General features: G+C 41.0%; 1 protein-coding gene across 1 annotated transcript; it reads right to left on the reverse strand.

The window, feature by feature from the left end:
- Window positions 1-176: 176 nt before the first annotated feature.
- Window positions 177-9,254, reverse strand: LOC149275509 (NACHT, LRR and PYD domains-containing protein 12-like). Its single transcript, XM_089504626.1, has 8 exons — window positions 8,951-9,254; window positions 5,716-7,435; window positions 4,509-4,673; window positions 3,700-3,870; window positions 3,363-3,533; window positions 2,409-2,579; window positions 559-729; window positions 177-351 (listed from the first exon to the last, which is right to left on the reverse strand). Exons 1-8 carry the CDS (start codon window positions 9,252-9,254, stop codon window positions 177-179), a joined length of 3,048 nt encoding a protein of 1,015 aa, XP_089360752.1.
- Window positions 9,255-14,727: the final 5,473 nt, after the last annotated feature.

A 14,727-nucleotide genomic window follows, 5' to 3' on the forward strand; every position in this document is an offset into this window, starting at 1 on the left:
TATTTCAAGTTAAGGGCTAAGGTTTTTAACTTACTAATGTACCCAACAGGAACAAACTCTTATATAAATACAGGTCTTATTGATGCGCTACTTATAACTCAAATGATGGCTCCAGTATGTACAAATCTGAACTAATGCGCTACCTGGGTAATGCAGGGTAATTAATAGTCCGGTTCTTACCACAACTCCCGCAGGGTGCAGTCTGGGTGCCGGAGACCCTCACACAGAAGTTTTACTCCTGAGTCCTGAAGGTTATTCCCTGACAGATCCAGTTCCGCCAGAGATCGGTTTGTGATAATAACATCTCGCAGATCCTCGCAGCAGAATGAGGTCAGACCACAGCGACGCAACCTGCAGAGAGATGAGAGAAAGACAACAGAGAATGCGACCTGATTCATAACTTGGCAAGTAATTAGTTGCCAGGAGAGATGTATAACTGAAATGTTTCTCAGTATGGGCAAAGGCAATGATAGGGAAACAATTTGCTTCGTTGATCCCTTACAAAAGTTGACATGACTTTCCATACAAAAAATGTAAAAAGGATAGTCCTGCTCTCACCCCAGCTCCCGCAGGGTGCAGTCTGGGTGCCGGAGACCCTCACACAGAAGTTTTACTCCTGAGTCCTGAAGGTCATTCCCTGACAGATCCAGTTTGGTCAGAGATCGGTTTGTGATAATAACATCTCGCAGATCCTCGCAGCAGGATGAGGTCAGATCACAGCCACACAACCTATAGAAACGCAACAGAGAATGTGACCTGATTCATTACTTGGCATGTCAGATACTGATCACAATACAGTATAGACCCACAGCTACTGACTACATCTTGATTTCTAATTCTGTGTACTGAACACTGCTATCAACTGCCCAAATGTATTTAGTCTTCCATGAAGGCCAACTATCTGCTGAACCATGTCATGATCCCCTGCTGTGTTTACCAAATGGAGTTGTCAAAGGTACCTGTACCAGTAAAATGTAAAAACCCTTTTGCAGAGAAGTGCCTGCTCTAAAGCCCCTCTGGCAAAGGTGAAGATTTCCAGGACCAACCACAGAGGGAAAATGTAGGACATGGACAAGGCAAATAAGTGATATTCACTGGGGTCAGAAACAATGCTGGAATCGGAAGCCTCAAGTCAGCAATTGTGCCAGGCGGTAACAAAGCTAGAGTCAGGAGTTGGATAAATAGTCCCTAGTAGAAGCACTAAAGGGTCGCACAGGTAGGGTGTGCAGCGAAGCCTTGGTCAGGAGCCAGATTAACATTCACCAAGCAGAAGTTAGGTCCAAGATTTATCCTAGATCAGGAGCCAGAATGCCAGCCCACCAGCAGAAGTACCAGCGAGCAGCTAATGCAGCTGGTTTGAGACAAAGAACTAATCCAGACAAGTGGCACAGGACAAGTAAGGGTCAGGAACGATCATCCGGCCAGGGACCCACTGAGTTAAATTATTTCATCGGTACCTATCCACTGACCATGTTTCAATATCTTGTTCTGTTTACCAAATCAAGCTGTCCTCTTGAAATTCTCCTGTCCTGTTGTTTCTTCTATAACAGAAAGTTAGAAGCCTGGTGGCCATCAAGTATTCTGAGGTTCAACTTCTGGGGGAAATGTGGCTGTTGCAGGTTGATTTTTATACAAAAAAAACCTCTGGTTTTAATTTTCTAATCACTGAACACACTATTTTCAGGCTTTTTTCATGAAAAGGAAGTAGATGTCATACAAATCTTTACCTTTAGCCTGGGTTTTTACTTTTCTGTTGCCTGACCTGAGAGAATGACTATATCATTGCCAGGTCTTACCCCAGCTCCTGTAGCATACAGTCCGGGCGCTGGAGGCAACCACACAAAAGCTTTACTTCTAAATCCTTAATTTTAAATCCTGACAAATTCAGTTTGACCAGAGATCGGTTTCTGTTAATAACATTTAGGAAATATTCACAGCATGATGAGGTCAGACAACACTGATCCAACCTGCAGAGAGAAAGACAACACGAAAATAACTGAACATGAAGAGAATATTGCATCACCCAAGGTTGTTTTTGATATAATGAGAAGTAAAATCAATGTCAACGCTCACAGCAAGATATTACGCTCAAGGAATTCAGAGTCGAAAGTTTTTCATGCCTAACCTAAGAAATGGCTGAAGTAGGGAACAAAAATCGGATTCCTATTTGGGCGAGAGGTCAGAGGTGCAATGGAATCCCTGTGAAGGAAGTATATTTCACGATGTTTGGATGCCCTCACTGTATTAACTTCTGCCACTGTGATGGCGATATCAGGACTGGAGGTAGAGTATATGACCAGTATCGCAGATTTTTAGATGTTCTGAGAGAAGGGAGGACAGGAGTTTTGGAGAGGAAAGGTAGACTAGTGTGCCGTCAGCATAAGGGGGACAAATCGTATGATTCTTACCCCAGCTCCCGCAGGGTGCAGTCTGAGTGCCGGAGACCCTCACACAGAAGCTTAACTCCTGAGTCCTGAAGCTTATTCCATGACAGATCCAGTTTGGTGAGAGATCGGTTTGTGATAATAACATCTCGCAGATCCTCGCAGCAGGATGAGGTCAGATCACAGCTACACAACCTGCAGAGAGAAACACAATAGAGAATAAGATTGTGAGTTTGCGAGCAGGGCCCTCTTTACCAAATGTGTCTTAGTCTGTCGGTTCTAGTTTTGTCATCCCATTTGAAGATATGTGTTGTAAGGATCTCAGTATAAAGTTTAGGCACTATATGAATAAAAGATGATAATAATAATGATTAAGTAAATATATTATCGCTTGTGACGTTAACACAGCGCTAAAAAGGCTACAGTTTATTTTGTGCGTTAGATATTTCAATGCAGGTCTAGAAATTTGTACAGGTTTAAAATAATATTGCCGTCAAAAGGTTACACACAACTTATGCAGAAATAGAACTTTTTCAGCATAAGAATATGTGTGCGAAACGTGTTAAGCCCTTCCCACTCTTAGAGTAATTTACATGAATAAACAAGGTTTTTGCTGCCTGTTCTGGCATAATTTGGCCTGACTATTTGTGGTATGAGATGCCGCTTATCGTTTTGATTTGTTGGTGTATTTTTACAGCTGGGTTAGGGTAATATCTTTTTTATGACCACACTTTACAATTAATTTGATCTCGATTGGCTGCCCAGAAAAATTCTGCTACTTGTGTCCCTCTCCTAGTTTTTTGGTTTTTATCTAATTTGAAAGATAAAAGGGTGAAAGAGAGGTCACATCCAACTATGACTTACTTAAGGAAGTTAGGGACATCATCGCTCACACATTAAGATACAGACTTTTCAACCACAATTCTCTACTTTCAGCTGCCCCAGCTTAATTGTATTGCTAAACAGTCTACTACTCACCGCAGCTCCTGTAGGGTACAGCCTTGGTGCTGGAGACCCTCATGCAGAATTTTTATTCCCAAATCTTGCAGTTTATTCCATGACAGATCCAAGTTGGTCAGAGATCGGTTTGTGATAATAACATCCCGGAGATCGAGACAACAGGATGGGGTCAGATCACATCTACGCAACCTGCAAAGATAGAAAAACGCAACAGAAACTTTGACCCGACCTGGTCTTTCCAGCCTTGGGCACAAATCAGAAACACAAATGCTGGTCCAAAAGACACCACTCTGTTAAGAACTAACTTATTATTTTATATATATATATAATTTTATACTTAATTGTTAGTTCTTACTTCAGCTCCTGCAAGGTGCAGTCTGGGTGCCGGAGACCCTCACACAAAAGTTTTACTCCTGAGTCCTGCAGTTTATTCCATGACAGATCCAGCTTGGTCAGCAATTGACTTGTGATAATAACATCACGGAGATCCTCGCAGCAGGATGAAGTGAGTTCACAGTCATCCAACCTGCAAAGGAATGACAAACACACAAAAGATAATGAGCCAGATTCTTCAACTTTACTCTGTTCAGACAAAAATGAGTTTGGATGAGTTTTAAGGTAGTGTCATTCAACTGCCTGGCACAGAGTCCAGCAACATGCTAATTGTTTATCCACCTGCCACCTAAATTAGCTGTAAAAATGTGTCCAGATCCCCCTGATATCAACTGAAGTATGAGATCCAACCTTAACACACACATACACAAAAGATATGAGAATCAGAGAAATGAGAATTGAAACGTTTAAAAAAAAAAAAAAAAAATATTACAATGCTGGCACCTTTTTACATTTTAACAATAACTTAATTCCGTAGTTATTAATATATCGACAATTAGTATTATTATTGTTATTAGTGATTGTTAAAGTTTGTATCAAGGGGATCTGGACACAATTATTCAATTATGTTGATCTCAATTGGGCTGCCTGGAGCACATATATACATAATTTATATGTTAAAGTGTATTTAGACAAATGTACACATGCTCTATATTTAACTTTTTGAGGATGCCAGTATATTTCTAGACCTGCATTTTTATTGTCTAGAAATTCTGACTAAAATATATAATTTTAATAATGTTTCAGATGTTTTGGTTATAGAGTTCTCACCCCAGCTCCCGCAGGGTGCAGTCTGGGTGCCGGAGACCCTCACACAGAAGTTTTACTCCAGAGTCCTGCAGTTTATTCTCTGACAGATCCAGTTTGATCAGAGATCGGTTTGTGATAATAACATCTCGGAGATCCTCGCAGCAGGATGAGGTCACGTCCCCCATCCTGTAGAGGAAAAAGAAAAACAAAATAGGCAATGTGACAGATTGGCCTCATGTGTCTAGTCCACTGTTTCTCCTGCTGTAAAGACTGAAATCTTAATCAGTCGTTGGTCTCGTCTTAGATTCAGGAGCCGTATGTCTATCCCATGCATGTTTAATCCCCTCACTGTATTACCCTCTACTGCTTATCTACCACCACTCAGTAAGTAAAACTTCCTTTAAAGACCTCTAAGCCACCGACCTTCTCGTTTAGATATTGGCTTATTGCTCTAATGTTTCTTCTCTTGATATAAACTGCCCACCAGTACTTTGTTAAAACTTCCTTACACTAAATGCAATAAAAAGACTTTCCCTACCAGGAATCAACCCTGGCCGTGGGAATAAGAGCACTGAATCCTAATCACTAGACCACCAGGGACACTGGTTTGACACGTCATGAAGACTAGTTAAGCAAAAATATTTAATGTTCCCTACATGTCATGAAGCTATTAGGGGAGGTGGCGCATCTTACATGTAACAGTCCTATCCACCAAATTAACCCATGTAATGCTTTCTACAAATGAATATAATCTCTATGTTATATAAATCCACCGTGTGTGAATCATAGAAGCAGCAGTTCCCTCTTCGCAGGATCTGTTGGATTATTCTTCCGCCTTCTTTGAAGTTAAATGAAATCTCTCTAAAACCACTACTCCTTCCATGAGCTAATGAAGATGACATCAGAAGGCATCATTTTGCATGTCATGATGGACTTCAGTGTTAAATATGAAAACACTTTAATAGGTTGAACCCCTTGATAAGCAGATCATATCCATATTTCAACCAGGGCTTTTACCTGTTTATACTGTCCCAGTTAACATACATAAGATACAATTGTTTATATCAATTAAAATACCCATAGGCATGTTTTAATTCGTTTTTAGATCCATGAGTTTAGCCACTTTATGGAATCACACTAGTAAAGGAGACCATTTTTCGCAATACAAATGCCTCATTAAGCTATTTACAAACCTACTCACAGAATCAGATGTGGAACAAACACTCACATGATCTCTGAACACTTGCGAAGTCCTGGAGACAGCATATTTATTGCCTCGCAAGTCAGTGTAGAGCATTGGAACTTCACTGTGTGAACTGTATCGCTATTCCTCAAACAGTAGGCCGCAGTCCGAACAGTGAGGGATTCTGCAAATTCTTCATCGTACTCGTAGAAAGAAAAATATTGAGTACGGATCGTCAAATGAACCAAAAGAGACATCATTCTCTTCACAAAGTCCTTGTCTTGTGTCTCATACAAATAGCACAGGATTTCATTGCTATCTGAGGCTGTGGATATCTTTTTCTTCATCCATTCTTCCAGAATAGGTTTCAGTCCCGATGACATTTTACACCCAACGCTTTTTGCAATTTCATTTATTTGGTTTTCCCAACAGAGGCCAAACAAGAATTGGATGGATGACTTTAAGTGCTCATGTTCATCAGACTCATTAAGCAGTCGCCAGACTTCATCCATATGACTAGTAAGATCAGTTCCCTCATCCAAGACATAATAGAGAGCCGCGAAGAACTCCTGTACACTCAGGTGGATGAAGCTGTAACATGTCTGAGTTTCAATGTCCCTCTGAAACACGTTCTCGTTCAGGAAGAGAGATTCTTCTTCTGACAAATCACATCCGTGCTCTTCCAGATCTCCTTTCTCAAATATGATCTTCTGGTTCCAGACTCCATTCTTGGCCAAATCACTCAGCTTCTTCATGTAGGACTTTATGGGCACATTGGAAGTTCTGCTGTGATATTTTAACAAACCTTTCCAGTAAAGCGTGTAAACAGAAGTGGATGTTTTATAACGAGTCACATTAAAAGTCTTTTTTATCTCCTGTTTGAGTACAGTGCATACAATCCAGGATATAATAGGGACGGCACACATAGTAAAGAGCACCGCATTCTCTTTTATCGCATTGAGAGCTGCTTCAGCTTCGTCTTTCTTCTCAAAGAAGTTGAAGAAATAGTTTTCACGTTCTTGCCCCGTAAATCCCATAATTTCTACATAACGAGGACGTACGATATACTCGTTTAACTTCTCCAGCGCGAAAGGTCTTGTTGTAATGATCAGTGAAGACGTCTCGAGAACCTGTTTTCTTATCAAGCTGCTTAAGATGACTTCTTTGGGGGCCACCTGAAAAGGATGGCTACAGTCCTCACCGAGACCCATAAATGACTGATCCAATTCATCTAACCCATCAATAAGGAAAAGGATTTTCTCAGGATCTCGTAAAATTGACTCCATCGCACTCTGTGAGCATTTTAGCCGACACATCTTGGATATAAAATCAGCAATGCTCATTTCTCCGGTCATTCGGTTTATCTCCCTGCAACTCAGATAAAACACATAATTAAACCGGTCCTCATACAGTTTTCCCGAGGCCCAGTCCAGCATGATCTTCTGGGCTGTCATAGTTTTTCCGATCCCCGCAGGTCCCTGTAACACCACAGTTTTCGGAGTAAACCCATGTTTATCAGGATCAAAGAGGTCTGCGGTACTGGTTGGGGAATATTCTTCTGAACATCTATGCTCCATCATCTCAAGATGCTCTTTGCCCAGATATGTTATTTCCTCCTTTCTTTCTTCCTCATTACGATGTTTTTTTATTAGTAGCAGCTTGGTGTAGATTTTCTCCGTGCTGACAATCTCTCCTGTCAGGCCATTTTTGAATTGAATCCATTGGAACCAATTCCTTACACGTTCCACATAATTTCTTCTAAAGTCTGAAGATGAAACAACATATAAAAAATCATAGTACAGTAAACTCTATTGCTTTGATTGGTGGTAGGGGCAGAATCTGGGGTAAAATGTTGGACACCATATTTTAGCAGCAGAAGACAATGGTGGTGGGTGGGGGCTCCATTGTGGTATTTTTAGTGCATATACTTCATCCAACAAAGACACAGTAATAAATACAATATATGTGTAGAAAAATGCTAGGTAAACATGCCCAATGCAATACGTGGGGGTAAAAATGCGCATGGTGTGCTCATCACCAATAAACCTATATGATACAAGCCCAGATTGTACCTTCTCTGGTGGTCTGAAGAACCCCGGGCTTCTTGTGTCCACACCCTTAAGCTTCCATTAAGGGCTACGATAGATCACTGGACCTCCAAATCTTCATATAATAGGGCCACACTCCCAAAGGGATATGTGACCACCTTCTTTCCCTCCTCAGCCATAAGGCCTGCAGGAGGAACCACTGACGTGGTCAAGGGTGACCCATCTCGCCTAGCAAAAACCAAATCTTCTGGGGATCTAGCTTCACTATGACCATTCATTCTCTTAGATCTACATCACTTAATTTTTTTAATTTTCTTATCATTCATTTTGGGTAGGGGAATATGAAAGGTAACACATCACAATACATGGTGTATGTATGTGTAATATATATATATATATATATATGTTTGGATATATAATGAAATTAAAGACTCATTGCCTCTCACTCTACTGACAGCAGCTGTTCTGGTGTAGGGAAAATGTGAGCACTTATGGTGCCAGAAAAGAAGGAAATGGGGCTAAAATGTAAATTTCTGTTGAATAACGAATTTGCTTCATTACACTCACTGATGTATAGCAAAAGTGTTAATTGTTTCATGAGAATACAGAACCTTCCAAATAAGTTTACATACCTTGAATGTCTTCTGAAAGTTTTATCCCAAATGAACCTGAAATATAAAGTACGGCCAGTGAACGGGGAGGTGAATGAACTTAAATACATATCTTTATAGGAACATTGAAAGGGCGATCTTTCAGACTGTGAGCCATGGGGAGAAAACACCAGGATGATTTAGATGACTGAGCCATTATCCATGTGGGAAGACACAATGTGTATATTAAATACATATGGGACATGTCAGGGTATGGCTAAGGGGTTGGAGACATTTCAATGTCTAGTTTCAAACCTAACAGGACCTTGTTTTTTTTTTATCTTTTGTTGGTTCACTTTGGGATAATCAGAACTGTGAGAAACAAAATATTCCACAAAATATCCCTCGAGTTTATCCCCATTTCTGCATGAGCTAAAAGCTATGGACTTTCATATCATATTATTGGGTTTCATACATTCTTTTGAAGTCCAGCACCTTGCCTGTTCTCCAAAATCTGTGGAATGTTCTTCTCCCTCATGTTACGGGGTTGTAGTGATTTATTGTAGAAAACATGGCATGGCAAGAAGTGAAAGTTGCTCTAACGTATCATTTTATTTTTTGATTAGAGTTCCTCAAACTTACAAGATTTTAGTGTCTCCTGGAGTTTTTCTACAAGTCCCATCAGACCAATTGACTGTAAGACTTGACTCGTCGCATCCAGAGCGTTCCTCTCTCCATAATAATCCACGAGACGCCATGAGATATCAACAGGGTCTGCACCTTCCAGGAGCCCCCGTTCTAGGGGTCTTTTATCTTTATATCTAAAATCTGACAGTTTACTCCGAAATCTCTTGAAATCTTCTCCTCCCAAATCATACAGAAAGTGCTGGAGAATGTCCAGAATAGATGGTTTATCAACATCAGTGGACGAATCTGAAGCAGCCATGTTGGTGTGGAATAAAGAGATTATGTCTTTCTGAATCCTTTTGATACATGATTCACCAGGTCAGATTAGGCTCACCTTTTGAAGAGAATGAAGCCATTATGAGGATGATTCATGCATCAAAGACCTGCAGAAAATATAAAGTGTCCATCATAATGATTTAACGGTTTCTAAGTAGTTTTCATGACGTCCTTCAATAGCCTAATCAATGGAATTTACATGTATCAAGTTCATCTTCTGGTGATAATGCCTATCCCATGAATCTTTAGATTCCCTCACTGGATTAATCTCTATCACTTATCTTCTTGCCTCCCAACTTCTAAGTATAGTTAAACGTCCTTTAATGACATCGAAGCTTCTAACCCTCAAGATTTAGACTGACATCTTTTCATGAGATTTCTCTAAGTTTGAGAAACCTTTAGTTGGCATTAAAGTTCAAAGTTACGGCACATAATGTCAAAAAAAGATAATCTCGCCATGCAACATGGACAATGACACCAAAAGTGGACAACCGCGCATCAGATGAGAGAAACACGCAGACACTGCTGGTTCTCGAAACTATATAAATTGGAAAGTGAAAATGTATTTTCTGGTCTGCATATCACAGGTCTAATAAAATTCAGATTATTTCATCCTGATTATGGAGCAATCCATTAAGAAGGGCTTCATACATTCAGGTGGCCATTTGTAGACCCTACAGAAGTCCATCTTGGAATAACATTAAAAATGTATATATATTCTCATGCCATGGAAATAACATTTTATCTAGTCAACATACCAGGCAAGCAAACTCAAATACTAGGGACGAACTTAAATTTAACAGATTTTAAACATCATTAAAAATAAAACATTCCATTGTTGCTTTCTGTTTAGGGGTATGAGATGGATAGGGGAGGCTTGATGGGAGTCGGAGTTCTGTTGCCCAGCAGGGAAAGAGGTATTCTAGCATTGGAAGGCCACATAGAATAAAGACAGAACCAGGCTGCCTGCTGCAACATCGAATAACTTGGAGAAGCTGCACACATCTTAAACCATTCTACACAGGATAAGAAGCAGAAGGTCGGAACTTATCCTATTGGTCGCTTTCCCACCATAAGAGAAGAAGCAATCCCCCCAAAAACCATCTTATCCTATTGGTCGCTTTCCCACCATAAGAGGAGAAGCAATCCCCACAAAAACCATCTTCTCCTATTGGTCGCTTTCCCACCATAAGAGGAGAAGCAATCCCCCCCCAAAACCATCTTCTCCTATTGGTCGCTCTCCCACCGTAAGAGGAGAAGCAATCCCCCCATGAACCATCTTATCCTATTGGTCGCTCTCCCACCGTAAGAGGGGAAGCAATCCCCCCACGAACCATCTTATCCTATTGGTCGCTCTCCCACCATAAGAGGAGAAGCAATCCCCCCACGAACCATCTTATCCTATTGGTCGCTCTCCCACCATAAGAGGAGAAGCAATCCCTCCACGAACCATCTTATCCTATTGGTCGCTTTCCCACCAAAAGAGGAGAAGCAATCCTCCCATGAACCATTTTATCCTAGCCCTGCGTGTGTGCAGTTTTGCCTCTCCTGATTGGTTGTTTTTGTGTCCATGTGGTTTATGCGTTCAAAGGCTTTAATAAAATTGATTTCCATCGTTCACTCACCTCCCCATTGTTCTGATGTCTACAAAAGACCCGTGGCCATGCTTGTTTAGCTGCACTCAGTACTCTAGCTCTGTGAGGCAGACACAGTACAATACAGTTATAGTTACTACAGCCGTAAAGTAATAAAGTGCCGTTATTAAATAATAGACAAACCAGACGAAGGAGAACAGGATAACAGGATGAAGCGGGAGATTCTTCCACCAGGAGCACCAATTTATATAACGATACTAATGATTTTCTCAGAGGTGTCATTAAAGCAACGAGCGTGAGCTGGAGCCTACCTTTACCTTTGGTTACCGAGAGTCAGCACACTGACTGTGGGCCCGCGAGACTGTGTTTGCTCGGGGAAAAGGAGGGGCATATAGTATAGCGTATATACGTGTTATCGGGCAAACAAGTCCGACTGCATTCCAGGGGACAGCAAATACATCCTGCTGAAGAAAGAAGTCATGTCCTGCCTCCCCGGGATTATAGAGCAGACATAGGGCGCGGCATCGGGGATCACCAAGCACGTGTGTCCATCCAAAAACATCAAACTTTATTGATTCACAAGGACTTCTTAAAAAGAATGAGAAGAACGTCTCACGCGTTTCGCACATAGCCCCAAAATCTAAAAAGAAATAGTGATAAGTGGGCCCTGACTAAAGTTAACCCATTCAGGTCTCAGTTCTCTTAATTAAGGCAGCGTACAGAAGGTTTGACGCCCTCTGTACATCAAACACCGATTGTGAACTACAAAGGGTGAAACGATGTTACAGAGCTTTTTTTTTTTTAAAGTCACAATTTTAATAATTTATTAAAACATTAACCCTTTCCCAACCTTATTTTACTTTTTTTTTGTTTACAATGTTATTTAGTCTATTTTTTGGACATTTAAAAGCTTTTATTAAAACTAGTTTAATTTAACCCTTGCAGCCACCTGCTATTTCTCAGGTCGCTGGGATCAGTACGTTGGAAGTGGTCGGCAGGTGACGTCCTCTCCCCCGTTTGGAAGATAATAAATAGTTAAATGCCATAATATACTAAATAAACACAGTGGGAGTAGAAAGGACACTTATTTTTTATTGAGCTGGTCAGCTGCTGGAACAATGTGAAGAGTGGCAGCAGTACTAAAGCAAAAATAAATATCTGGGGCAGCAAATAAAAATAAGAAAAAATAGAAATAAATATAATAGAAAAAAAGGCCAGGAGCGCTACCAGTCTATAAAAATAATGAACATTTTCATACAAAAAAATAAAATTATGTAATTCTTCCAGGATGACTAGTTTATTTTTTTGGATAAAGTCCGTATATATGAAACAAAAAAAATAAAACAATCTTTTTGCAGCCATTCTACCAGTGGGTAACGATCTAAAGGCTCCTCCTTGGCATTCTACGTAGAAGGTTTCCGCACAACGCGTTTCGCCCGGCCCAGAGGCTTCCTCAGATTTTATTTAGCCTTTTAATATTTTCCAATTAATTTGTGAGACAGCTCATTGGTCTTTGACTCACCACCGGCGATTGTAGGCTTACGTACCGGATGCCTTGCATTTACACGTGTCAATTGCCCCAGGCGGCACTTTTGAAGCGCCCCAAGCGCTTTTTTTTAAGCGGAGGAGAGAGAGGGGGGCCGAGTGGTTTTCGCTTACCCACTCGGCGCCCCTCTCTCTCTCCTCTGCGGCGAGTCTCCGTGCTCTGCCACGGTGCCCGCTTGTAATGCTGAGCGCCGGAAGTGACATCAATTTACGGCGCTCAGCATTACAAGCTGGCACCGTGGCAGAGCAAGGAGACTCGCCGCAGTACTGTTTAAAGGTAAGTACCGGGGGGGTTTAGGGTAGATAATGGCGTCGGCGAAGTTTAAAATGCCGCCCCCCCGGCGTCGGCGGGGGGGGGCGGCATTATAAACTTCGCCCCAGGCGGACAGCTACTCTAAAAACAATTTCCATTTCCATTTGGAAAGTGATAGAGAGTAATTAGGGGTAAATAATTAGATGAGCAAGTGCCGGGGCAGAGGATAAGAAAACCCTGTCAGTAAGCCAGGGACATTCTTAACCCCTGAAGGACAATGCAGTGTAAGTCCATACATGTACAGTCTTTGTCGTGAAGGAGTTAAAGAATGTTACTGAAGAATAAAGCTCCTCCCATTCCCAGTAAAGGGCAAGTTCTCCCAGCACACCCAGTCCATCCTGCTGAATGTATGCACGCAGGCAGAGGTAAGGCTGCACGTCGCCCTCATTTTACTTCTCGTTAGTGATGACACCTCCATGAAATCAGCATCTCCCAGGAAACCAGGTTTTCTTCTTATGATGGAAAGTAGCTAATGTACGTAGGAAATGAAATAACGGGGAGGAGGAGAGCAAAAAAAACAACCCCATTTCCTTATTTTTCGCTCCTTCATTTTGTTTCACTTTCAATTTCCGCCCCTCCTTTTTTCTCTTCCCTTTTACAGTTTCTGCTTTTATTACCATTAATTTCCTTGGATTTGTATTATTTCTCTTTTCCTTGAATCGCGTATAATCATTATTTTTGCTTTTTGTTACACAATTTATCTCCTGAACTCCCGGTTCTCTGTTTGTTTATCTTTGGTTTAGCTGTAACTCGGAATGTGTAATATTTCCTGCTCCTTCCACGGAGAAAAATTAACCTGTTGTGGGTCCCTAGAGTCTGAAGTTTGCAGGAAAGGAGAAAAGAGTCAGAAGGAAGGGGGGTAAATAAACCTAGATATTTTGCGGGGTTCGCAGAGCAGTGGAAAAAAAAAATAGACAAAAATGACAAAAATAAACAATTGTAGTTGTAGACATAGTTTTAAAGGGACCCCTGCAATGTCGTAATGACATTGTCCAGAATTTAGAATGGCATTATTATTTTATTTTCCCCCGCCATGTCTTTCCCAGATTCATCCTCTGATGCTGCATTTACCTCCAGCATGTCTTCTCCAGACGCGTCCTCCAGGGCTGATACACCAACTGTTCTGGACATTCTCCAGCACTTTCTGGATGATTTGGGAAGAGAAGATTTAAAGAGATTTCGGAGTAAACTGTCAGATTTTAGATATAAAGATAAAAGACCCCTAGAACGGGGGCTCCTGGAAGGTGCAGACCCTGTTGATATCTCATGGCGTCTCGTGGATTATTATGGAGAGAGGAACACGCTGGATGTGACGAGTCAAGTCTTACAGTCAATTGGTCTGATGGGACTTGTAGAAAAACTCCAGGAGACACTAAAATCTTGTAAGTCTGGTGAATTTCTGTTACCATAAAGACATTTATTTAATGAGTTTATTACATGATGCTGACTGGCCGTACATTACATTTCAGGCTCATTCGGCCTGAAACCATCGGAAGAAGTTAATGGTATGTAAACTATAGATATTTTTCTTTATAATGCTAACAGGTAAATGGTGTGAGTTAACACAGAAATGAACCAGATTCTTTTAGATGTATCGATTTACAGGTATGGCCCCTCCCTGCGATAACGTGGGTAGGTGGACAACCCCCAATGCTCGTTGGTTCCTGACTACCTCCCATAAAAAAAGGAGAGCTTCCGCGTATTCTACCATCATATTTATTCTTATTATGACATTTGGGTTTATTTACAAAGAGAGAGTTTACAAGAGAGTTGTGGTTTCATCTCCTTGTCTTTAGCAAACGTCATAAATGTCCAACCCTACTGAACTTCTACTCCAGAAAGAGCTTGGCTGGTCCTGTTTAGTATATTGGCAAGATTTCTTTAAAGTCTTCTTATACATTGAATTATGCTCAGCCTTCCTAGTTGAAGAAACTTGCAAGCCGTTCATATAAAAAAGTGAAGTTGGGAGAGTTGAAACCATATCTCTCCTGAAAACTCTGGCC

This window comes from Sceloporus occidentalis, unplaced genomic scaffold, assembly GCF_023333645.1.
Source record: "Sceloporus occidentalis isolate IW3139 unplaced genomic scaffold, rSceOcc1.0.p SCAF_282, whole genome shotgun sequence".
NCBI lineage: Eukaryota > Metazoa > Chordata > Lepidosauria > Squamata > Phrynosomatidae > Sceloporus > Sceloporus occidentalis.